Below are 26,723 nucleotides of genomic sequence, written 5' to 3' on the forward strand. Positions count from 1 at the left end.
GAAATTGAAAGCCAGCCTGTCATTAAAATGCTTTAGTGATCTGTAGGTCCAGTAATGCACAAGCAGGTATTTCGCTGGATCGTTTCACTGAACTGTCCCAATATTATAGCTGGAATTAACTGGAGTGAAAAAAAATAAATTTCTAAAACAATTAGGCATTTGTTACTAATCTATGTAAGAATTATCAACAAGGGATGTTAGAACCTTCCACTCCAGGTTTACTTTATTTTTTTTTAATTTATTTTAAATTTAATTATTTTTTAATTTAATTTTTTAATTTATTCATTTGATAGAGAACGCGTGTGCACACAAGCAGGGAGGGGGCAGAGGGAGAAGAAGAAGCAGACTCCTCACTGAGCACAGTGCCTGACGCACAGTGCCTGATGCCTTCAGCTCAGGATCCCGGGCCCTGGGATCACGACCTGAGCCAAAGGTAGACGCTTCACTGACTGAGCCACCCAGGCAACCCTCCTCCCAGGTTTACTTTCAACAGTATGGCTCTGCTGAGAAAAAGAAGGTAAGTGAAATACACTAGCAGCAATGAGAACTTAAGAAGTCCTCGTAAAAATGTGATTTGTGGGGAAGTATAAATTGAGATCATTCGTTCAGCAAAAATACTATTAGCGCTTATGATGTACCTGGCATTCCTTTCCATAATGAGGGCACCAGGGTAAACTGAATAATGAAGTACCTGCCCGGACAGAGCTCACCTTCTGCTGGGGGAGGGTGAAAGCAAACCAAGAATATACACTAGGCTGTCAGACACGATAATGAAGAAACACACAGCAGGTGAAGGAGATTGGAGGAGGGTTCCAGTGAGAACATGGTCAGCCAAACATTCTCCAAGGAGACCTAATGAATTGAGGAAGCCAGCCACGTGCATATCTGAAAACAAGGCTTGTTTGTGTTCACTCTCTTTCATTCCCCAGGAGCCTATGGTGTAAGGTTTTAAACAGAAATGAGCACGTAGCAATAGGCACACATCAGCACCTGTAACTTTGATTTTACTAACTGAATGCAAATATGTTAGGTTATTTACACACAGAGATCCTACAAAATGCCAAGAATAACCAGAAGTCTCTGCAGGATTGGACTGTTTGGCAGGCATATTTCATCTAAGAAATGAAGAAAGAGACTTAGGTGGAAGTAAGTCACTTCATCTCTCATTGGCTTGTGGCGGTCACTTACTCATCATATAAACCCAAGATGTAGTCACTTCTGAGAGCATAGAAGATACTAGAGACTCCATGGAGACAGCACAAGTAAGTGAAAAGACTTTACAAAGATAAGAAATAAGATAGTGTTCTTTCTTCATCTTAGTGTTTATTTTTATTACTGTCGTATTTTACATGTGACTGAGCAACTGATGACCTAATTTCACCATGCCACTCATTCAGGTCTCATTCAGAGCCTCTTTGTTGGTGGCCAAGTAGAAATCATACAATAGTTTTTCTTTCTTTCTTTCTTTCTTTCTTTCTTTCTTTCTTTCTTTCTTTCTTTCCTTCCTTCCTTCCTTCCTTCCTTCCTTCCTTCCTTCCTTCCTTCCTTTCCTCTTTGTTTTCTTTCTCTTTTTCTGCTAAGGAATTTTCTTTGTAATATTTTCTACCACTTTAAGGCTCATTTTGTTGAAGCGTCTCCATGTTTTGCCAAGAATTGTATTCTATCATCATTTGGTTTCAAAGGCAATTGGAGGCATTTACCACAGGCTAAGAATTTGAGCTCACAGCTCCCAAAGGATATTTCTATTATTCCTCTTTGAGGCAAGCATTTAAAATGATATTTAGTTGGTTTTTTTTTAATTTTTTCTTTAATTTTTATTTATTTATGATAGTCACAGAGAGAGAGAGAGAGAGAGAGAGAGAGAAGCAGAGACATAGGCAGAGGGAGAAGCTGGCTCCATGCACCGGGAGCCCGACGTGGGATTCGATCCTTGGTCTCCAGGATCACGCCCTGGGCCAAAGGCAGGCGCTAAACCGCTGCGCCACCCAGGGATCCCTATTTAGTTGGTTTTTGATGGGAAAAGAGAGATCCTGGCTTGCCAATGTAAAATGAAACATTCAGGGTTTGACTGAAATCAATATTTTACTCAGGTAACAAAAATGTTATGTTTCTTTATTGTCCACAACTTAACTCCAACCTGGCAACTTTTCCAGAACCAAACTAGACATGCTCAGGGACCCTGTGAAGGAGGGAAATCAACATTCTTTACCACCAACTGTTAGCGAGTAATGCAATGCTGTCATTTAATGTCATAATGTCATAAGAACTTCTTATGTAGACAATAGCATCTTGTGTGATTGCTCTTTAAATACGATTTCTACATTTCAAAACACTACAGTCTATATAATGGGAGTACAAACATTATACTCTGCTGGTACATTTTGTATAGTTTAAATACTGGTCAAGTTGAGATATAGCAAAGTGCTATCAGCAAATTCACAAGTAATCTTTGTTTTTATACTTCAGACCCACAGGTTATTGTATTACTACTAGGCATATATAAAACTGTATCTGAAATTCTCGAGTATGTTTGACGTTCCTTTAATTTAAGAGTAAGGGCTCACATAGATGAACATTTTTAGGAGTAAGATAAAGATAGTGTTGTTTTTAAGCAAATTGTAAAATGGTTAATATTTAATTCCTTATTTGAACATTTTTCTATCCATCAAAATTACTTCCAAAATGCAATTCCTTTTTCGTTATCTGTTGGAATTTTGAAGGTGTATAACATAGTAAATGAATATTAGCCTCCTTTGCCAGAATTGAGTTTGGATGGTTAGCTCCTTTCTGGCATAGACACTAGCATTTTTTTTTGACACTAGCATTTTTGATATTATGTTTTACTGTCCTCTTACAGCAACATACAGATTAGAATATTAACTCAGCTAAAATGAAATGGTTTTATTATAGCTTTTTTTTTTTTATCAATGACTGTATTAAAATTGCCTCTGGGATTGAATGCTCCTGTGTTTTGTGGTTGTTAATCAGTTGAGAAGTACCAGGGTTACATAAAATAAAAAGAGCTACAAGTCAGGAGAAAGGAGGCCCCCAAGACAGAACTTTTCAAACCTATTATTTCCCGTGTAAAACATTTACTTTTTTTTTTTATTTTTAAGATTTTACTTATTTATTCATGAGAGGCACACAGCGAGAGGTAGAGACATAGGCAGAGGGAGAAGCAGGCTCCCTGTGGGGAGCTTGAAGAGGGACTCGATCCCAGGTCCCCGAGATCACAACCTGAACCAAAGGCAGATGCTCAACCACTGAGCCACCCAGGCATTCCGAAAGATTTACTTTCTAAATAAGGTTAGCCTACAGTAAAAGCTAAATCATCTTTTGTATTTAATGGCTCCATCCATCTGAGTTCAGAGATGAAAGTGTCTATCCAGGGGTTTTATGAAGCCTCATTTCTATGTTCTTTGGGAAACTGTGTATCTTATTTTTCAAATACAATTCTCAGTGGGTTTTTTTATTTAGCTGGTGAATCAGGAACCTTATTTTTTTTAAAGATTTTTAATTTATTTGAGAGAGACAGAGAGAGAGAGTGCATGATGAGGAGGGAGGGGCAGAGGGAGAAGGAGAAAGGAAGCAGGAAGCAGGAAGGAGCAGGCCCTGGGGTTTGATCCCATAATCCTGAAATCATGACCTGAGCCAAAGGCAGACGCTTTTTTTTTTTTTTTAAGATTTTATTTATTTTTTTGAGAGAAAGAGAGAGAGTACATACATGAGAGACTCTCCGCTGAAGCAGGGGGTGGAAGTGAATCCCGGGACCCTGCCAAAATGACCCGAGCTGAAAGTAGATGTCTAACCGACTGAGCCACCCTGGTGCCCTTTGAATGAGAAACTTTAAATGACTTTCTTCAGAGTGGAAGGAAGCCAGTCCTTAGTTTTAGTTGTAAAGGAAAGCGTTAAGCATGATCAGCTTCCCTTTTGACTTCTTGTTCTGTATAATTTAGGGAAATATTTTGCAGTGTTCCCTACATGGGATTCCTAACACAGAGTGACAGTGGAAGGGCTCAGAAAAGAAGCTCCCAGGGAACAGCATGACACTGGAATTTGCCCAGGCCAGTCGAAGCATACTTAGGTCTGTCATGCAGCTGGGTGCTATTTCTTGTATTACGTGGAGTTGGGATCTAATTCTGTATAGTTTTCATCTTCGTCTCACTCTGGTCCCATTATGTCCCCACTGTAATGGTATGTCTGTCCTACATCTGAGGTTCTGTTCTGAGATACCATGCACCCCTGTAAGTCTGGCCCTGAACAAAGATCACATTAGCCTAATTACAAGTTTGTTTTTGGTTTTTTGTTTTTAATATAAGTCTTGCAATCTGGTAGGTCAAGTCCTCTCCTTCTGTTTATTAATTTGTCTTGGCTATTTCAGTCCTTAGCATTTCCATTTGAAATTTAGGCTCAGGTTTATCCCCAGACTCTCTTGAATTTTAAATATAAATGATAATTTTGATGGCAAATAAGGACAGTTTTGTCTCTTCCTTTCCATTCCTTATGTAGATTGTTTATTGTCTCAAATTACTGAGTTAGCTAGGCCATCCAGGACTATGTTGAATGGTAAGGATAATAGTGGGGTTCTCATTCCTGATGTTAAAGAATGGCTCCCCATTTTGTGTGATGTTTGCTCTAAGTTTCTTTGTAGAGACTCTATTTTCTTTTGTGCTTAGTATCTTTCAAGAATGTAACTAATTACCAATTCAATTTCTTTACTGGTTAGTATTAAAAGCAGGCTTTCAGGGTTTTTTTTTCATTATTATTTGATTGTGTTAGTTTACATACATACTTCTCAAAATTTTCCCATTTAAAAATGGGTTCAGATCCAAGGACATAAAGTTATTTGCCATGTTAGCTTATGATTTTTAATCATCTGTTTCATCTGCTGTTATGAACCCTTTTGTGTATAATATTAATTTTTGTGACTTTTCATACATTTTCTTTGTTCCCAGTTTTACTAGAGGTTTACAATTTGACCTTTCATAAAAGCCTGCCAGGCCCTAGTTTCAAGCAGTGCATGCCTACACAGTCTCCCATTTGTGTGAGAGATTTTATTCTCTTATCTTTTCTGAATGAGCTACCCTCCTGGATGGCCACTGGCTCTCAGAATTCGGGGTCCCACATGCTTACTGCATTTGGTTTCTGTTCACTTTGGTCCAGGCAAAATTTGTCTTGCTTTTAATCCTCACCATTTATTTTTCTTTTTATATTTGATTTTTTTATTTTTATGTGCTTTCAGGAGGATGGGTTTATCAAAGGACACATGCTTGAGAATTTAAGTCCCATCAACTTACAGAGAGCTGGACTTTAACCTTGACTGCAGTGGGAACCGTCTTTCCCTGTCTTTGTCTCTCCTTCTCTCCCTTTTTATTCTTCTTGCATTTCTTTCTGAACATATACTACGTGAGAAGCACTGCATTGGTACTTTACATACAATATCTTCATTACCATGTTACAGGTGAGGAAACTAAAGTGAGGGATGGGGCACTAAGTGCCATTTAGATAGTAAGTGGTAGGGGTGACCCCACAATCACACATTCCTTTCACCACTGACCTGCTCTGCCCTTGAACTTGTTCCTCACTGCATCTCTCAGTGGGAGTGGGATATGTCTTACTTTCATCCTTTTAACTCTTCATCTTCACGAAATAAAAGCTTTAACAAAGTAAGGTTATTGGATCAGAAATACACCATTAATGCATGAAGAAGAAAAAAAATGTACTGTCCTCTATAGTTATCATTAGCTTATATTGTAAACTTATCAGTTTTCACCATACAAACATTTACATGGAATTTCTTCTGTTAGTTTTTATACAAAAGCTTTATAAAATATAGAAAAGATTTTAATAATCTGTAAACGTTTCCAATTGAATTTACGTTTACTTATTTTTCACATCACACAAATGTGCACATACACCCTGAAAAACAAAAGTCTTTGAATTTAGAATTTTGTAGCCATAAAAATCAAGAAACTAGACTTTTTTGACCAGTAGAAAATATAATTATACAAGTAACTACAGGAATGTGTTGTGCAAGTACAGCCTCATTAATGAGTTAAGACTGTTGAAAGGATGTTCTAAAAGGAAAGATAAGCATTTGTCAGATGTTCATGGACCTGTGCCAAATCTTAGATTTAAAGACGTATTTGCAGAGAACTATAGATAGCTGCCAACTTATGCTAAAGATTTTTTAACATCTTCTTTACTTGAGTTAAATACAACATAAAATAGCATGTTTTTGCAAATGAACAACAAATAATCCTTGTGTTTTCGTGCAGAATTAGGAGGTGGACATTGATCTTTACATGGCATTTGACCAAATGAGAAAAGGTTATATGTTTAATTTTTAATATTGATCATAATGGATGTATATGACTCTATATAATTCATATAATGTTTGTAAGGAAAATACATATATCTTTGTTGCTGAGGAAAAATTGACCTATGACAGCAAAAATCAATAAAAATAAGCTGTATAAAATATTCTCCAAATAAAAACTGCAACCAAGAATGACACTTTTTCCACTCTGAAGGCTTTTTTTTGTTCTTTTGAAATTTAAAACAGATAGATCAAGTAATTGTAATAATTATGCTTTTTATTTCCTAGATAAGAACATTCCCTTTATTATTCATATTAAATAATCAAAAAGAATATTTCCTTTTTTCAGAAGGAAGCTTGCTACTTTACATTTTTTATTGACTATTTACATACTCTCAGATTTTTCTCACTATTTATTTCTAAGTTCAACATTAAGCTTCATGTAGTCCTAACCCCAAATTTGAACTCCTTCTATTCATATTTCTCCCCCAAAGAATTGAGGGCTATAAATCTTGGAATTTTCATTAGTTCCCTCTAGTAAATTCTTCCCTCTACAGAAAGCACTCCCTCACATATTGATGTGTGTGGCATGTGGCATGTTTCATGTGTGTGCAGACTGGTCTTGCTAACAGGAGTGAAACGGGGCATGGAATGCTTAGGGTGACTCTGTTTCTAGCGAGGAGTCCCACCTCCACCCACAACATCTGGATGGGGGAAAACTAAGGCCCAGAGAAATGGATTCACCAGAAATCACCATCATCATAATTTTCTGGATCTTTAGGGGGTCTAGATAGGCAATCAGATAGTTCTTTGCGGTGATCTATAGAGAGACACTGTGAATGCATGAACTTGGCAATGTAGATATTTATGGTTTGTGCATGACCTTTTTTATGTTATATGATTTCAGGTAGAATTTTGTTTTGAGACTTCAGCCCAAATTTTCTTTCTGTCTAATATTCTATTAATATCCTTGAAAGACTTCCTTAGCAGAGAATGAACTATTAAGCTTACCACTTAAAATAAATACTATTTATGACTTCTATTCATGTAATTGCTATGATTATTATTTATTTTTAGTGTACTGTATTCACAGTGTTTATTCTTGACCATAGAATGAATTCAAAGTTATTACTGTCAATAGCTAATGATTATTAAGTGCTTAGCATTGTGTTAAATGCTTTACATGTATTACCTCATGAAATCTACAAATCCATATGAGTATTTCTATTTACAAAATGTGGACTTCGAAATTCAGAGAGATATTGTTCACTAGTCCAGAGGTACATAGCAAGTAGAAGAGCTGAATTTCAAATGAATGTGTTTCTTTCTCAGTTGCCTGATCATTATAAAATTACAATATATTCTACTAGTAGTGCTTAAGATCATTAATTGTTTATAAACAATGAAAATGAGAGGATACAAATCACAGAAAACTAAAAAACTTATAAAGACCTGACCTACATCTACCCAATGTAGCCAGTAGCCAGAGCAAACTCTCTGAAATGCAAGGAGAGTTGCTTGCTTTCTTCCTTGTTCCTCTACAGAAGGAATGGAGAAATAGGCTTACCATTGTCGCCTCCCAACTATGGTCACCAAGATGGGGTATGTTTGTATGGTGCTAGCAAACTCATGAAACCCGGCAACATGGAAAAGAAAGCAATGTTTCCCTAAGCCTTTGATTCCTAGAGGGAAATGCCACGGGTGACAGAGGGGAGGGTGTGGCCCGCTCAGGTTGGCAAAGCTGGCTCACATTCCTCTTGCACATACCCTGTTCTTGAAATCCTTATCCAGCTGTCCTCACAAACTCAGCTGTGTCACCAAAGCAAACAAACCAAATGTCAAATTACAAGTGAGTAAAGGCAGGACAAAAACAGCTTCAAATGGAAAGTTTTGGACTCTATCCTCTGATGGTTGGTGTATAGATATCCTCTCACTCTGAATTTTTTTATAAATAGAATTTGAGTTTGGTTATTTCATTGGAATGTTCCAGTTCATTCTTAAAGAGAGAGCCATGATCTTATGTCTGTCAAGTATTTCTCATATATTACTAGGATAGTGATTTATAATTCAGGTTTTGAAATATCCTCTATTTCCAGTTATCTCAAAAGATGCCATAAAGTTTTCAAAAAGTCCCCAAAGAAAAATGTCAAAACATCTCTGGAGGGCTGTTAAAATAATCTTTCAATTTTTCTTTTTCCAGAATCACATCATGCCAAAATATAAACTCATTTATTTTAATATGAGGGGGAGAGCAGAAATTATTCGTTACATATTTGCTTATTTGGACATAAAGTATGAAGACCACAGAATAGAACAAACTGATTGGCCTGAAGTCAAATCAAGTAAGTGGCACAAATAATAGTTTGTGAAAATGTAGGGGAAATACGTCTTTAAAACTTTCTGCCTTTCCTCAGGGAGATGAAAAAAAGAGAAGTTTTTAAATCTCATGTAGCTTTGCATTGAGAAGCAACAGTTCAGGCAAGTTAAATAAATGCTCCATGGCCCAGAAATGTTCATATCCAAGGTGAAAACACAAACTTCGCAGAAAGAGTATATAAAAACTATGAAGCTTTGTCAGAAGAGCTGAAATTGGGAATACCAAAGTCTGTATTCTTGACAACTCAAATTGGATGGGCTTACTACAGATACTACAGTCTTCTCACAAGGGGTCAGATATGCTGCTCTAACAGAAAACCAAACTCAAGGTGGCTTAAATTACACAGAAATTATATCACATAATATAACATATATAATAAATGAAAATCCAGAAATAGGACAGCTTTTAAGAGATGACTTTATTCATTTTTCTTCCTCTGTTGGCGGTATCATGAGGTTAGTAGCAATAGGTTTGCTGCAGTTCCAGCCCCATAGCCTTGAACAGTCATATCGAGACACATATGAGAAAGAGAAAGGGCTTCTTTAAGCATTCCCAGAAGAATGAAGAAAAATTTCCAGAAGACCTTGGCAAACTTGGCATGTCTCACTGGCTCAGACTGGGTCGCATGTCCATTTCTGAACCAGTCACTAATCAAGCAGATGGGAAGAACCTTGAACCATCTAGTCTACCTGGGAAGTTGGGGTCAGAATCAATTTTCATGAAGTATGTGACTATTCAAAAGAAGGGCGAATACATGAACAAAACTGTGTTGTTCAATTAGAGGGAAGAGCAAATTGACAAGCTGGGCAGGCAATCCAATGAAAACATGCTAGTTAGCATTTTCAGGACAAAGGGGAAGAATTAGAAATACTACATTAAAAAGTGTGTGGCTCTCAGTAAGTTGTAAGTCATCATGTAGGTGTTATTATTATTTTTTATTTTATTTTATTTTTTAAATCTTTTTTAAATATTTAAATATTTATTTATTTATTTATTTATTTATTTATTTATTTATTTATGATAGACAGAGAGAGAGAGAAAGAGGCAGAGACACAGGAGGAGGGAGAAGCAGGCTCCATGCTGGGAGCCTGACGTGGGACTCCATCCCAGGACTCCAGGATTGCGCCCTGGGCCAAAGGCGGGCGCTAAATCGCTGAGCCACCCAGGGATCCCCTTATTATTTTTTTAGAATGAAAAAGGGATAGATGAGCCAATTCTTTTGTCCACCAGTTCTGCCTAGAAAAACTATTAATATGTCTAAAATTCACATTTTTGTGTTAGGATTGTTACAAATTTGCATTAAATGAAGTTGCAGCAAACAACTATTGAGAATCTGAAGACTTTTGGACACCTGGTAGATTTCATTTAATTTCTTTAGCACGCTCTCATGGGATGTGTTACTGTTTCTATTTTATAGCTGGGATAACTATTGCACACGGAATTTATGTAATTTTTCCAGGTTCACAGTCCTAGCAAGGTGGAACTGTTTTTCAAACACAGGTCAATTTCATGTTATTAGCCCTAGATAATGCCAATAACAATAACACCATGATAACTGGTATATTAACAATACATATCTCCAAATGCCTTTTGGAAACATGAGTTCCTTAAAAATCATTACCCCTGTAGCTGCTGTTTTTCTTACTAGAGAACCCTTCCCTGCTGGGGTTGAACATCTTATTTCCTATTCTCATGGAACTTTCTCAGTAATATCCTAACTTTTTCCTGGCTGTCAGAATTTGTACCTGGGATTTTTAATTCTGTGGACATAAAATAGGTGAAATTTAATTTTATCCATCAATTGTTAAGATGGATAGCAAGCTGCAGAGATATTACATAACAAATTCTGCCTTTTAGTTTTTAGATGTAAGTTCTTTGAGTGCCTCATACCTTATTCTATCTTTGACTTTTCATTATGTTATTGAAAAATGGAATTGCTGTATTTTCTTAATATTTTCATAGATTTTTAGAGTAGAAAGGGATCTTAAATTTCATGATAGGAAAACCATCATATAGGAGAAACTATATGTATATAGTTTTAAGTGCTTTAATAGACACCAACACAAGTGGAATTTAAACAAAATGGATGGACATTTGAGAGGGGAAAAAGAGAGAGAGGGAAGCAAATCATGAGAGACTCTTAACGATAGGGAAGAAACTGAAGGTTGATGAAGGGCCATGGGTAGAGAATGAGCTAGATGAGTGCTGGGTATTAAGGAGGTCACTTGTTGTAATGAGCACTGAGTAAATGATCAACCACTGAACTTTACTTCTGAACCAATATTGAACTGTATGTCAACTAAGTAGAATCTAAATTAAAAACAAAACAGACACCCAACACAAAAATGGACTAAAGAGGATAGAAATGTATTTCTTTTGCATAAAAGCCCACGCTGATGTGGAGGTTCTGCTCCATGAAGTTGTCAAAGATAAGGCTCCTTCTTTTCTGTTGATCTGCCATCCCTAGTTAGTTGTCTTATTTATATAGCATGAGCCAGTCCTGTCTCCCTCCACATTCCAGCTCATTGAAAGTGTGAGAGGAAGGCACATCTCTTTCTTTCAACCGCATGACCAGAAGGTTTTACACTTCACTTCTGCTTATAGCCCTTTGGCAAGAATGTATGCATATGGTCACACATATCCTGCAAGGGAAGCCAGGAAATGCTAACTTTAATGCTTTGAGAAAAAAGGAAAGAAGTTGAAAAGCAGTTTATTACAGATTTTAGCTGGCTTCATCTCCTATCTGACCTAGACATGTTCTCTGGTGTTTGAGACCCTCTATGACCTTCCCTCTGTGATAACTTCGAATATCACAGGATATTTCTATTAAAAAGTTCTTCCAGGTCAAACCTGGTGGACCCTGCACAGGTGTGGACATTTTTTTCTCTTTTCAAATAACATTAAATACTTTTTAAAAAGGCAAAGCCCTCTAAGGACACAGAAATAAAGCTTGAATGAGATAGCACAAAATTTTCAAAGCTGGAAAACAGGTCAAAGAATGGTAAGGTGATTTAGTAGGTCAGTGATGCCCAAATATAAGCCTGGTAGAGGAGAATACAAGCTGAATTACATCAGGCACTTCCCAAAAGACTCAGGAATTGGTAGCAACAGAGAACTCTAAAAGCTGAACTGACAGAAGGTTGACTGGAAGATTGTGAAGCAGCCACATGACCATGAGATCCAGTCCCCATCCTGGAAGAAGCATAGAAATTACTCTCAAGGGAGGATGGACCAGAGGACTGTAGGGCAGCAGACTTTCTGCAGACACAATATAGGTAGGCTTCAGGGGAAGTCTAGAAACAAAGCCCTTATCCCCTGCTCCACAATCAGAATACTGCAACCCGACAAGTATACCTCTGGCAGGAAGAGTTCTCTCTGGGGAAGATGATCAGCCCAAAAGAAATGTCTAACAGACACTGAACAGGTGGGAGTCTCAGTGACATGGCTCAGCCCAATCTGTTTGCAGGCCTTTCCCATGTACATTGAGATTGCAGTTAGCTTTTGTTCCTTTCACTTATTTAAAACAGGAATGGCAAACCAGAAATTATTAGATATTTGTGAGAAGGCCTCCAGGGTAAAACAGACATAAACAAAGAAACAGAAGGGGGGAAAAATCACCTGAAGGCATCAGGATGATGTAGCAAGAAAAAATTTCAAAAATATAAAAACTTCAGAGACAAAATATCTATATATTCTGAACAACTATGATATAAAAAGGAATATTCAGAGACAAAAAGGGTTTTAAAATTAAAAATCTGATATAGACAAAATAAATCAATTTTTAAAGAATAATAAAAAAAATAAAGAACTCCTCCACAAAGTACAATAGGAAAAAGAAAGAAAAAAATAAGAGAAAAAAGATCAGAAAAACTGAGACTCAGCAAGCTTAGGATATCCAATGTCTCAGTAAAATTCTTGGAAGAAAGGAGGAAAACTTTTAGAAGAATCTTCATTACACAAAATTAAAATCTATCTCCTCATGGCTTTCATACATTGGTCTTGGACTTATCATTTTAATCTGTAGAAAACAGATTATTCCTTCTTTCACATCCAATTATTTGAAGAAATTCTGTATCTTTAAAATATCATGGAGAAAAAGCCACTGCTGTGTAGACAGTTCAATGATAATACTCTGAGTGAAGATAAAGGTCACTGGCTAAATACAGAACTGAGTTCAGTTAACTCATGCACCCATCCCTCTAGCTATCAACTTTTGAACTTCCCTGATTGTTTCTCTGATCATCGTTGTGAATATCAGTTCAAACTTCCCAGCCTTGACTCTGCCTTTTGATTTAGATACTGTTTCCCACGGACCTGCAAGATATAGGTCCAAGGGACAACTCTCTTCTCTTCCTTGAATGATCCATTTATATCCATTGGTTTGGATTCCCCCCCTCCCCCCAAGAAGGACAAGTTTCTGTTAAGACATATGTCTGCCATTTAATGTGTGGTATCTGTGGGGAAACACAAGGTCCCAGGCATGGGAATAGTGCAGAGCACAGTGGACCTCTGTTCCCAGCATAGGTCCAGATACTACCTAAGACATTTTACCAAGATCACAGGGGTTATTTTGGCAGCTGGATCACACAGCCTTGTATTCAGCATCACTAAATTCCTTAAAGGCGTTTGACAGGTGCTCCTGTCCAGCTACATCTCCAATGACCCCAAGGTTATTGATTTTTTCTGGAACCAAATGAAGGACTTCTTCTTAAATTTCTTCTTGTTATATGCAGCCCAATATTCTAACTGTTGGCAATTATCCTAAGCCTGGCTCAAATGTTGCCAGTAAGCTGAAAGCTTACCATCTCACAGGAAAACACATTCCATCATCAATCGTTCCAATGCTAAAAAATTATTCTTCCTCTTGAATTAATACCTACCCCCTTTAAAAGTACCTTGTAGTTGTAGTTCTGCATTTTAGAGATAATCAGAAGAAGTAAAATTGTTCATCCATTTGATAGCTGTACCATATTTGAAGATGGCTATTAGATTTGTTTTGTCTTTGTTTGTTTGGTCTCCCCCAGGAAAGAGTGCCAAGTTCTTCAGTGAATCTTCATAAAATGTGGTTTTCAGACCCTTCTCTAACTTGGATACTATCCTCTGGGTTTGCTCTGATTTTTAATGTATTCTCAACACATGGCTCTTAGATCTAGCAAAACAGCTGAGCAAAGATCCCAATTGAACTCAGTTTGAATTTCGCCTCTACCAGCTATACGACCTGGGCTATTTACATAACTTCTCTTCACCTCACTTCCTCATTTATAAAATGAGATAATAGTTAATACTTACTTCATAGGGTAGTTGTAAGTATTAGAAAACCTAATGGGTATGTTAAATATTCAGTACACTGCCTAGCATAAAGGAGGCAATCGCTCAAAATGTTAGGCATGTTAATTCCCAGTCCCATACTTTGCTTCAAATAAAGCATCGCACTTTGTGTTGACTTTATTTGGGATTCTGTTTTGCTCACTGCAGTATCTCCAGTGCATAGAATATCTCTCTTGTGAATGAATAAATAAAATCTTTTTTAAAAAGAAAGAAAACAAAGTAGGATCGACAGATAAAATATTAATACATCTGCTATGAGTCTGCCCTATAATTGCACAAGTTGCTTGCTGCCTTACCATATACCTCATATAGTCCCTCATCAAAATAAGAATTTGACTAAATTCCTTACATAACTCAATATTTAAATCAAACTTTCCATTTCCTCAGACTAGGTTTTTAAGTATTTACTTATTTTTAAAAAATGTTTATTTGAGAGTCAGAGAACACAAGCAGGGGAGAGGAGCAGAGGGAGAGGGAGAAGCAAACTCCCCGCTGAGCAGGAAGCCCAATGTGGGGCTTCATCCCAGGACCCGGAGATCATGACCTGAGCTGAAGGCAGATGCTTAACCAACTGAACCACCCAGGTGCCCCAGACTATGGTTTTAAAGAATAATTAATGTTATTGCTGATCAAAGGTACAAAAATTAATGAAGCTTTAAAAGAAAGGTTTTTTTAAAAGGTTAAGTAGTAAGTATATGTAAATCTATGATACTAAACACAGTTTAATATGTAGTATCACTATAAACCTGTGTTTCAGACCTGGTGCTGCCACTAACTCTGTAGCAGGTCTTCTAACTCTTTCTAAAAAAATTTATAAAGATTCCACTAGAGGGTGCCTACTGTCCCTTTTAGAACAAATATTCAAGAATTCTGTAACATGCACATGAGAAAATGCTCTGCATCACTTGCCATCAGGGAAATACAAATCAAAACCACAATGAGATACCACCTCACACCAGTGAGAATGGGGAAAATTAATAAGGCAGGAAACAACAAATGTTGGAGAGGATGCGGAGAAAAGGGAACCCTCTTACACTGTTGGTGGGAATGTGAACTGGTGCAGCCACTCTGGAAAACTGTGTGGAGGTTCCTCAAAGAATTAAAAATAGACCTGCCCTACGACCCAGCAATTGCACTGTTAGGGATTTACCCCGAAGATTCAGATGCAATGAAACGCCGGGGCACCTGCACCCCGATGTTTCTAGCAGCCATGTCCACAATAGCCAAACTGTGGAAGGAGCCTCGGTGCCCATCGAAAGATGAATGGATAAAGAAGATGTGGTTTATGTATACAATGGAATATTACTCAGCCATTAGAAACGACAAATACCCACCATTTGCTTCAACGTGGATGGAACTGGAGGGTATTATGCTGAGTGAAGTAAGTCAATCGGAGAAGGACAAACAGTGTATGTTCTCACTCATTTGGGGAATATGAATAATAGTGAAGGGGAATATAAGGGAAGGGAGAAGAAATGTGTGGGAGATATCAGAAAGGGACACAGAACATAAAGACTCCTAACTCTGGGAAATGAACTAGGGGTGGTGGAAGGGGAGGAGGGCGGGGGGTGGGGGTGAATGGGTGACGGGCACGGAGGGGGACACTTGACGGGATGAGCACTGGGTGTTATTCTGTATGTTGGTAAATTGAACACCAATAAAAATTAATGTATAAAAAAAAAGAATTCTGTAACTTTAAAATCATGATTTGTTTCCATAATTATCAGTAAAAATGGAAGTAGTATTACTTGATTTTGTTAAAGAGGTTGATTTTTTTGCTTATTTTATTTTAAGCTCTTCCATTTGGTAAAATCCCCATTTTGGAAGTCGATGGACTTAACCTTCACCAGAGCCTAGCAATAGCAAGATACATGACCAAAAACACAGGTAATATGTTTATTGTGTTAAAGAGTTTTGATAACTGAAGAAAATACATGATATATATTCACTGTTCATTAAACAACTTTATTGCCAAACACTACAGCATAAAGAATGAAACAAAAGACACAAAAGTTTGTTACACGGATTACACACGGATTGTGGCACTTCTACTTACAGGAATCTCATGTAGCTGAACAACGAGCAACAAAGCCCTTAACAAACTTGCAGGGAAAGATCTGTAGGATATGTGGGGGTGTGTATATTGAGTGGGATATGTAGTTAATAATTTTCATAAAGAAATAATGGAAGAATACAGAAAACCCTAGTAGAATGGTTACTAATATGGTAAAGGAGCACAATGAGATGGGGGGGGGGCAGGGATGGAAGTTAGTCTTCACTGGATACAGTTTTACATTGTTTTGAATTTTTGAACCATAAGAATATATTGTCTATTAAACAATTAACATTTTAATATAGTCACTTAAATTCAGTGCCTTTCTGGGCATAAAATGGTCTCTATTTTATAGATCTGGCTGGAAAAACAGAATTGGAACAATGTCAAGTTGATGCGATCGTGGACACATTGGATGATTTCATGTCACGTTTTCCTTGGGCAGAGAAAAATCAAGATATAAAAGTAATGTGATCAGTTTGTCATTACTCCTATTAACCGTATCTACTTGCCAGACATTATGTGGGGTGCTTTAAAAAGTTCCTTTTTATATAAGTAAAACAGTTTTAAAATATCAAATTATATTTAAAAATTTAAAACAAAATTCCCTGCTCTTCCTCTTCATATTAACCCCTCCTCAGACATAACCCTCTTTTGAACACTTTTAGCTATTCCTTACAACATGTAAACGTGGCTATCTCTGATTCACTAATTTTAGATAGTTTCTCTGGGCTTCTTATTATAGTAATAAGAGATAGTAATAAGAGATAAATATCTCTTCTGTAATCATTGTCTCTGCTTCCCTTCTTCCAAACTCCCAATATAATGATATTACAATGTTTTGGCCAAATCAATATTCACTTGTTACTTTAGTATGCATAGGCAAATCTCGTACAGAACTGTCAATTGTAGTATACTTTGATTTTCATTTCCTTGTTCAATTTACCTCCTCACAATCAGTAATTCCCTTTCCTTCATTTGCTTACTTGTTTTTACATTTATTGCTGGACCTTCCCACACCACCCAGGAGGCTGCCAATACAATTTTCCATAAGGTCAATGATGTCAGATTATCTATCACGTCCACTATTTTCTTGGAGCTATCTGGCTGAGACCCCTCTCTTGCAGACGTGTCTAGGCCTCCTGCAATCTGCCCTCACTGGACTTCCCTTCACTGCCATCCCAGGGATGCCTTTCTCTTAGGTTGGAGTCCTATTTCCTAGATGCCATCCTCTGTCTTTACTTACTTCTTTGCTTATTTGGGGCACATCCTCCAGGATTCCCAAAATGAATGCTGGATGACAAGAGGTGTAATGATGATGGGTATGTCTGTCTCATGCGTCACACTGCCTCAGTCTGGTTTGGCCACCCTAAAAACCTGGTGCACAGTTATCATCCTGTAATCTTTATTATCATATTTTTCCTCTTTGTTTTGGTCTCCGTCTTTCCCCAAGAGTCAGACCATGCTTTATAATCCACAATAAAGAACAGGAAAATTAAAAAGTTTACTCAGATCTCTGGGCATGTGGACAGGATTTGTGGATTTTGAGCATCACTAGGCCACTTGTGGAGTATTTCCCAATATTACTATCTCTAGGGACTACAAAGAGTCCCTAGAGAAGACTTCTGATCTTTTGCCTGGAAATAAAGGTGTGGCTGCCAGTGTTTTGGGAAGCAATCAGTGAGGACAGGGCTAAGAGTCTCAAAGGTAGCATTCAGTATGCATATATTCATTTAACCACCTAATTTGAAGACATTATGGATGACCGCTCCCAATGCTCAGACCATCTATGTCCCCCTCTGTATTCTGCCCAAGATGGGGAAGAGGCATGTGTCCAGCAGTGTAAACTGAAGAGGGAACTTTTAGGCTAAAATGACTTCTTTCACAGCTTTCTGCTGGTCCTCACATTATCCTCTCCCTTACCTCCTTACTCCCAATTCTAGATATATCCTGCCTTTCCCTGAACCAGGTTGGAAAAGGTTTTCTGGGGGTGATGTTGGTTTTCCCTCTGCAGATACCTCATCCCCTTGCTTTTACAGCTTCAAATTTTGCTTTCTCTTGTCTCCTTTCCTGTTTTCCACCTCTTTGTGGGTTCCATCTTTTCCAAAGTATGTATTTACTGTGGTTTATTATATATGTGTGTCAAATCCATCTTCTTTATCCAGAATTCTAAATAGACCTTGTTGGTTATGCTCCACTACAGCCCCCTAGTGGTTTTCTGTAGGGCACTCATCACAATCTGTATTTTAAAATGTATTTGTCTTCTCCAGTAGAATGGGTCATGAGGGTAGTAATTACGTCCTACTACTCACTCATGTCCCCACACCTACCACTGTGCCTTTCACTTAGCAGGTGCTAAGTACTTGTTGAATGAGAGACAGCAAGAGCTGATTTTCCAAACACCGTGAGCAGGTGCTGCTCCAGCCCCTTTACACAGGTGGTGTCGGCCAGTCCTCCCAACCCTCTCATGAGATAAGTGCTTTCTTCCATCATGCTTGCTTTGCAGATGAAAAAACTGAGAATCGGAATGGCTATGGAGTTGCCCAGATTCATGGCCTCATCGCCAAAGCACACTTTTAAATTAGTGACTAATACACAGAGCATCCCTTAGGGAGAGACTCTTACCATTTTTCCAGATGGAGAAATTGAAGTTCACATAGTATAAGTAACTTTCATAAGGTTATTTAGCTACTAAGTGGTACACAAGGGATTCAAAGCCAAGCCACTCTGACTCAGACTCCGTGTTCTTAACCACTGGTTGTAACACCACAGTGCCAGAGGCTGGTTGGTTGATTTTTTTTTCTTAAGATTTTATTTATTTATTCATGAGAGACAGAAAGAGAGAAAGAGAGTGAGAGAGAGAGAGAGAGAGAGAGAGAGAGAGAGAGAGAGGCAGAGGGAGAAGCAGGCTCCATGCAGGGAGCCTGACGTGGGACTCGATCCTGGGTCTCCAGGATCACGCCCTGGGCCGAAAGCTGAGCCACCCGGGCTGCCCTGGTTGACATTTATGTATGTGCTATAGCTTATATCTGCAAGTTCCAGCACAGAACAAATGGCAGTCTTATCAATTTACTTAAACATATTTATGCTAAATACTACTTATTTAATTAGGAACTTCTGATGTCAGTAGATATTTGGAACATAAAAGTATCCACATTTACTAATTTCTTGATATAAATGTTAAAATGTGTCTCACACACACACACAAACATCTAAATGACTAACCGGGACAAGTCTAAAAATAAAAGCTCAGCTGTGCTGTAGCATTATATTTGCGCTCTGGAGTCACACTGCCAGGCTTGAATTTTGATTTCCTTCTTACTAGTTGTCATATGACTATCCATCAACAATTCAAATTCTTTGCAAACTGTGAAGTAGGGATATGATGGAATCTACTTTGAAGTATGTTGGGAGGATTAAATGTTAGAATGAGTCCCTATGATTAGGTAGAAAGTGTTCAATAAATATAATTATATAGTATATCAATAACCATTATAACTATTAATATAATAGTTATTATATAGTTCACTGTTCATTGTTTTTCTTTTTATCAGACATGGCATCTATGTTTTACACATCGTTATAAAGGCAGAAACAAGTAGATACACAATGTCCAATTTAAAGCCTTTTGTTTCATAGGCCAAACACCCTACTGATTGGCAATCTATCAACTTATGGGCTTCCCCTTCTCTATTTTGAACCTTTCTGTGGCTGAGGCTGCATAATAGAAGCTACTTCCCAGAGGAAAATATTCTTTGAATGTTTATGATATGAGTAACATTCTCCCTTTGTATTAGAATAACAATACTCTTTCATACCACCTACCTCAAAAATTCACAGGACATAATCCAAGCTTATAAATAAATCACATGAAGGGAAGACATGTTGCAGAAATACTGCACTTAGCTACATATTGATTAATAAGCAGGACCTGGCTGATACACAAGGAAAACCCCTCATAGTTCTAGTACATTTCAATGCCCAGGCTCCCCGTCGTAGGTCGCCCTGCTGCCACCTTGTGGTCTGGTAAAATTTTCAAAAGCAGAATATTGATACAGTGAAGATGGGTGGATAGTGAAAATAATCCTCTTATTGTATGTGCCCTAAAAATCTATCAAACACATATAATTATAAATGTTTTGGTATTGGTTGCTAAAAATTCTACTTCCAATTAAAAAAATAAAGTTTAATTTAGAAGACAAAATATGTTTGTGGACATTGGTCACCTTGATAATCCTTGAATTTATCACTAGTGTTTTTCTGGTTTTTCAAAGTATCTGTTTCAGTTTCCTCATTTAAAGAATGGGGAGGGGAGGATAAAGGATGAGCAGGATCGAATAAATGTCAGTGGCTCATTTCCAATACTAAATGATTTTGGTAGTGTGGATTTAAAAATGGTGCTTTGGAGAAATACAATTCCTCTAAAAGTCATTTGATAGAATACTATAGCAATGATTTCTCAGGTTGAAAAAACCTCTTGACTCATAACTCTCTGGAGGAAAGGGAAGAAAATTTCTGAGTCTACCAAGTATAAGAGTGGCTGCCTAAGATTTATCAGGAAATGCATTTTAAATAGTACACATCAAAAAAAAAATAGTACACATCTAGGAAAAAGTATATATAATTACATTTCATCATCTTTATGTTATTTTGGTGAATATTCTCTCCAATGACTCTTACATACTAATACTTATGTTGGTTACTGAGATGGTTCACCAAACATATTGAGAACCTAGGCTAAAGGAGAAATCAATACAGAGAAAATGTTTTTATTTGGCATCACGTATGCATTAGCATCTGTGTCCTTGTACCTTAAGTTGTGAAAAACTGTCTAGCAGCTATATCCTGTTCCATTCAATTCAATTCCACTCCTAGCTATTCTAGGAGAACCAAGTTGGCCATTACCTTTTCAAGGTATGCTGAGCTGGCTTTGGGAAGTGCCACATGATCTGGGCCCATTGACTCTCAGCTCACAAATTATGTCTAAGAGCCAGAAGAACTCACAGTTTTATTTTAGACTATGAGCATATTTACCATAGAGAAAGAACCTTATGAATTTAAGTGGAAAAAATATAAATTCAAAATAATGACAAGCTTCCCAAGTTTCAGTTTGTAAAACCTGACAAATGTATGTAAATATGTAATGATGCTTTTACAAACTGTCCTCTACAAACCTAGGGCATTATGTTGCAATAATCTCTATTACGTAGCTAAGTTATAGTAATAGCAGCAAGTAAACCAGCAAGTTGGTGAGGTAGTTATCCACTATCTGACCTGCCCTAATAAAGGCTATATTTTATTACAGGTCATTATCATTATTAATAAATTATATGCACATATTTTCTACTATTTTGGCTTACATTTCATATCAAAGATACACACCAGCCAGAATTTTCACATATAAACAAACACTTCTTACCAAGAAAGAGGCCATGAGTAAATTATTTGGTCTTCAGAGATTCAGCGGAAAACATAGATAATTTTAAAAAATGGACATATCTGTTAATTTTTCTCTTCTAAAGATACTTGGTTTATTGTTACCTTATAATGCATCAAAAGGGGGCACCTAGATGATGGTTTTGTAGATGATTCTCAAGGTAGACAAAGCCCATACTAAGGCACAATGTCAAGCCCATAAGAAAAAATCCGTAAGGCCTGAGAGCATAAGGATTCATTATAGATGACTTCTGTTAAGTGTAATGGTGAAGTAAAAGACTGCCAAACTGAAGGAACCCAGCTTACAAAGTAAAATTAATTTCTTCACCCTCAGTTATTTCACTTCAGAGAGAGGATAATTTTTAAATGTAAAAATATAATGGAATCATTTTTTTCTTAATAAAAATTAAGATAAAAATCATAAAAAAATTTTGTGGGTGAAATAGTCATTATATACAAAGAAACTGTAAGAAGTGATGACAGAAGTATTTATTTTTTAATCCATGAGTAACAAAGGGATGACTAAGTATAAAGAACCAGACCTCAATCTCCATAATGTCATTCATTTGAAAAAAAAAAAAAAAAAACTAAAAACAAAAGAACAACCAAGAACACATAGCTACTTCTCTTTCTGAACTCATATGGGAGAATAAAGTAGTAAAAATCTTCAAATCATGCAATTTATTTTTTTCCCCTGTTATCCTTAAAGTGATCTTTTTCTCCCTCTCCTAGGATCGGATGTTTAATGAGCTACTTACATATGATGGACCTCATCTTCTACAAGATTTGGACACATACTTAGGGGAAAAGGAGTGGCTTATTGGTGACTCTGTGAGTATGTTTTACATCGTAAAAAAAAAATACAAGAATACACACATAGACATAAACACACATAGCCAAAACTCACAAAGACTCATTGAGGAAAAAAAGTTACCCATTGAGAAGGAATAGATTAGATAGCAGAGATAAAAGCTAAACTTCTGTGAATAAACCTGTTTTGGTAGGTTTAACTTTGGAACTATGAATTAAAATATTTTATACAATTATATAAAAACAAAAATATTTTAAAAAGCTAACACTGCAAAGCAAAAGCAAAGCAAACACACCTATGTTAAACTGATGCATAAAGTGTGTAGAAAAGTACCTATGTACTCTTAATTAGTAAGAGGAACCATTTTTAAAAATATCATTTAAAAAAATCATCATTTGTAAAACACAGTAATTGAACTATACATCTTACTATAAATATTCTCTCAAAAAAATAGAAATCTTATACCATTTTTAGTAGAGACATATATTGGAGATAGTGTGGGTTCAGTTCCAGGCCACTGCAATATAGTAAATACCACATCAAATGATTTTTTTTTGTTTCTCAGTATATATAATAGTTTATGCACACTATACTGTAATCTGTTAATTGTGCAATGGTATTATGTCTAAAAAACCCAATGTACATCTATCTTAATTAAAAAATACTTTCTCGGGATCCCTGGGTGGCGCAGTGGTTTGGCGCTTGCCTTTGGCCCAGGGCGCGATCCTGGGGACCCGGGATCGAGTCCCACGTCGGGCTCCCGGTGCATGGAGCCTGCTTCTCCCTCTGTCGCTGCCCACCCCCCCCCTCTCTCTGTGTGTGACTATCATAAATAAATAAAAATTTAAAAAAATACTTTCTCGCTAAAAAATATTAACCATCATCTGAGCTTTCAGAGAGTTGTAATCACTGATCACAGACCACCATAATAATGAAAAAGTTTGAAATATTCCAAGAATTACAATAATGTGACACAGACACACAAAGTAAGCAAATGCTGTTGGAAAAATAGTGCAGGTAGATATGCTCAACAAAGCGTTGCTACAAGCATTTGTAAAAAGTGCAGCATCTGCGATGTGTGATAAAGCAAAACACGACAAAACTAGTGCTTCTGTAATTAGATTGTTGTGGTACTGGGTATAGTTGTATTGTTTTATTAGTATTTCTGATATTAGTATATCTCTACTGTGGGGTAAAGCAATAAGAAAATGTGTAGAGGTCACTGAAGACCAGGATCTTCAGTGTGGGAGAAGGAAGCTAGAAAAAGTTCAGTGAAACTAAGTAAACTTCCTATTCCTGAATGTGAACTATATAAAAGATAAGGTCATGATATACTGTGTCTTAGGATAATGAAAAAAAAACATGTTGTATCTCTTTTTCTTGAAACATTGACCAACCCCATTGTCCTGGACACCCCTAGGACCCAGATTCTGGTCTCTAAATATTAAAAGATCAGGGCTTCTTGGAGAAATGGCTCATTCTCAACTTGGGACATGAAATCTAAGAAATGAGCTAGAAATACGTTGTCATATCAGAAGCAAATAAATTATCAAAGACAACTGAACTGGGATTGTGTCAAAAAGGACTGAAGAGGCCTCCACTGGCCAATTCAAGCTTCACTGAGAATATTAACAGCAGTGGATTGAAACAAATAAAAATGAGTGAATCCATGAGTTTATGATGACCACCACCACCAAAAACAAACACATACATGTAAATCCTTAAACCAAATAGAGCTTCATTGGTTACTTTTAGAAGATGATATAGAACCAAATTATTACTCTGAAAACTGTTTTTAAAAATGTTGGGAGGTTTGAGTAAAGAATTTACCTTGCCTTTCCTATCTATGCCAATTGTATGTCAAGATAACAAAAAACTGACGTGCAAAGTGTCTTCATAAAAATACTCCAGTTAGTAAGTAAAAAGGGGAGATTAAAATAAACTATCACCATTTTCCAACACTTAATGGTTGAAATGGATCTAGGCACTGATAACAATAATTGTTAATATCACCAAAAAAAAAAAAGTGAGACAACCAGATATTACAGCCCTCCTGATAGAGGAGCACACTGCCACCTATAAAGTACTACTGACAAAAACTCAAATCTAAACATGATTCAATGCTGTGGTAGGTCGGAGTCTGCGCCTTCAAGGAGAGAAGACACAGACTGCTTTTGGCTGTTCATGGTCTGTTGAATCCTTCTGGGTGATACTTGCCACATCTTTATTCTCAATTTACAATCTCACCACATAACCCTGCATTTCCTCCCATTGATTCCCCAATAGACTTTCCTAAAATATTCTTCTCTCTGCCCTACGGAATGAACAATTTCTAAGGACCTAAGCTTTCCCCCCCTTGTTTTCTATTAAGATTCTTCTACAAACTACCTCCTGATGCCATCTCTTAGCACTCTCTTCCTTCCTCAGGGTTCCACACACACTGGTATTTTGTTTGTTCCTCAGACACACATCTCACTCCCACTGAAGAGCCTTTATACTTGCTGTTCCCACTGCCTAGAATGCTTCATATGCAGGCCACTGCCTGTCTGGATCCTGTTCTCATTTAAGCCTTGGCTTAAATGTCACCGGTTAAAGGTCTTCCTTCCATGACCATAGGAGAGTCCTTCTCCTCACTTAGCTTTTTCTTCATCATCCCTATCTGTTTACAAATGTTTGTCTTCCTGTTTCAAAATTAAAAGCTGTACCTGGGAAAGGGCTCGTATTACATGTTGCTATTAGTCCATCCCAGCACCCAGACCTGCATGTCGTGCACAGTAGGTACTCCGTAAATATCTGTTGACTGAACTCTGAATCCTCTAACCTATAAACCCTCCTGGTTGACAGGCGTTTAGTATGCAGGTTCATATAATGCTAGCACTTAGTATTAAATTCCATACAAAAAGAAAACTAAGAAGAGTCCACATTTAATCTCACTCTCTGATGGATATTCATCTAGAGCCAAAGTAACGTTAGGTACATTAGTTTCTAGTCATAAAGGAAAAAAAGTGTACAAAGAAAATGTGTACAAGGGTAGGTCAAGGCTGTCATCATCGTTGTGGTTCCACTAATGCTCAGACACCCATATGTCTTCTGAGGTGAGGCAATATAATGTGTTAGTCAAAAATATTTAACTGGCAACTATGACCATTCTTTGGATAACTTGCACTCTATCCTTTTATACTCTGCAGAAGAAAGGAAAAAGGTAAACAAGATGAAATAATCACACAAATCCTGAAGAGAGGACACTCTTCAGGAGTAGTGTGAAATCTTCAGTAAAAGGGAGTTAAAGGGCATAATGAGATGGGATGCATGCCCTGGAATGGATTCTGCTAAAGATTTTTGGAACTGATGAAAAAGTATTGATTGGGTATTAGATAAAAATGTATTGTCACGAGAGGTGGAGATTGAATCAAGTTACAAGAGTATGTACTGTTAAGATCTCATTTTAGAATAAACATACCATTATACACAGAGGTGTTCATGACAGCAACCTCTGGGTGTTGGGAGTATGGTGTTATCTGTACTTTTCTGTCATATACTCATTTCACTTCTGTAGTAAGATAAGTTTGAATTAAGAAGAAACTTTTTGATATAATAACTTATGCCTTCTATATTCAAATGGAAATTTTTGTTTCCTTTAAACTAGGTAACTTGGGCAGATTTCTATTGGGAAATTTGCAGTACCACACTTTTGGTCTTTAAACCTGACTTGCTGGACATCCATCCCAGGTTGGTAACATTACGGAAAAAAGTTCAAGCCATCCCTGCCATTGCTGACTGGATACAACGAAGGCCTCAAACCAAACTCTAAGTAATGCTGGCTTGCAGCTTTATTGTTCTTCACAGCATCGCTTACATCAGATAAGAAGCTACAAAGCCTGGGATCCCTGAGTGGCGCAGCGGTTTGGCGCCTGCCTTTGGCCCAGGGCGTGATCCTGGAGACCCAGGATCGAATCCCACGTCGGGCTCCCGGTGCATGGAGCCTGCATCTCCCTCTGCCTGTGTCTCTGCCTCTCTCTCTCTCTCTCTCTCTCTCTGTGACTATCATAAATAAATAAAAATTAAAAAAAAAAAAAAAAAAGAAGCTACAAAGCCTGCTCTGTAATCCACACACTGCCTTCCCTAGGCTCCATCTAGTGTTTCACTTTTGCCATATTCTGCTAAAAAACAAAAAAAAACAAAAAAAAACAAAAAAAAAAACAAAAAAATAGGGGGGAAAAACGGGGAAAAAAAGAGCATTTAGTTTCCAGTATCTTCCCCCCTCCCCCTCTGCCTTAGAATAATTTCACATCATTTACAACTGAGAAAAAAGTTTACAATATAGGCAGGGCTTACTTTTTATCCATTTCAACATGCACGGATGTCAGTCATAATGGTTAAGGAACACATTTCCCCCCAA

General features: G+C 37.2%; 1 protein-coding gene across 3 annotated transcripts; it reads left to right on the forward strand.

Moving 5' to 3' along the window:
• Nucleotides 1–940: 940 nt before the first annotated feature.
• HPGDS (hematopoietic prostaglandin D synthase) lies at nucleotides 941–26,346 on the forward strand. Of its 3 annotated transcripts, XM_055313274.1 has the most exons (7): nucleotides 941–1,262; nucleotides 8,520–8,661; nucleotides 15,819–15,911; nucleotides 16,433–16,542; nucleotides 22,246–22,344; nucleotides 25,971–26,053; nucleotides 26,153–26,346. In XM_055313274.1, the coding sequence occupies exons 1-7, from the start codon at nucleotides 1,248–1,250 to the stop codon at nucleotides 26,187–26,189; spliced, it is 579 nt and encodes a 192-aa protein (XP_055169249.1). In that variant the 5' UTR covers nucleotides 941–1,247; the 3' UTR covers nucleotides 26,190–26,346. The 3 variants fall into 3 exon arrangements, with proteins under 3 accessions (XP_055169249.1, XP_055169246.1, XP_055169247.1); XM_055313271.1 differs by having other exon boundaries at nucleotides 25,971–26,346; XM_055313272.1 differs by lacking the exon at nucleotides 941–1,262 and adding an exon at nucleotides 5,437–5,461 and having other exon boundaries at nucleotides 25,971–26,346.
• The last annotated feature ends 377 nt before the right edge of the window (nucleotides 26,347–26,723 follow it).

This window comes from Nyctereutes procyonoides, unplaced genomic scaffold (assembly GCF_905146905.1).
Source record: "Nyctereutes procyonoides isolate TBG_1078 unplaced genomic scaffold, NYPRO_anot_genome, whole genome shotgun sequence".
NCBI lineage: Eukaryota > Metazoa > Chordata > Mammalia > Carnivora > Canidae > Nyctereutes > Nyctereutes procyonoides.

What these genes read in the sequence shown, in the direction of transcription:
- HPGDS (XM_055313271.1), top strand. An exon ending in ATACATGACCAAAAACACAG is followed by an intron (nt 15,912 to 16,432) that starts GTAATATGTTTA and finishes TCTATTTTATAG; the next exon opens with ATCTGGCTGGAAAAACAGAA. An exon ending in AGTGGCTTATTGGTGACTCT is followed by an intron (nt 22,345 to 25,970) that starts GTGAGTATGTTT and finishes CCTTTAAACTAG; the next exon opens with GTAACTTGGGCAGATTTCTA.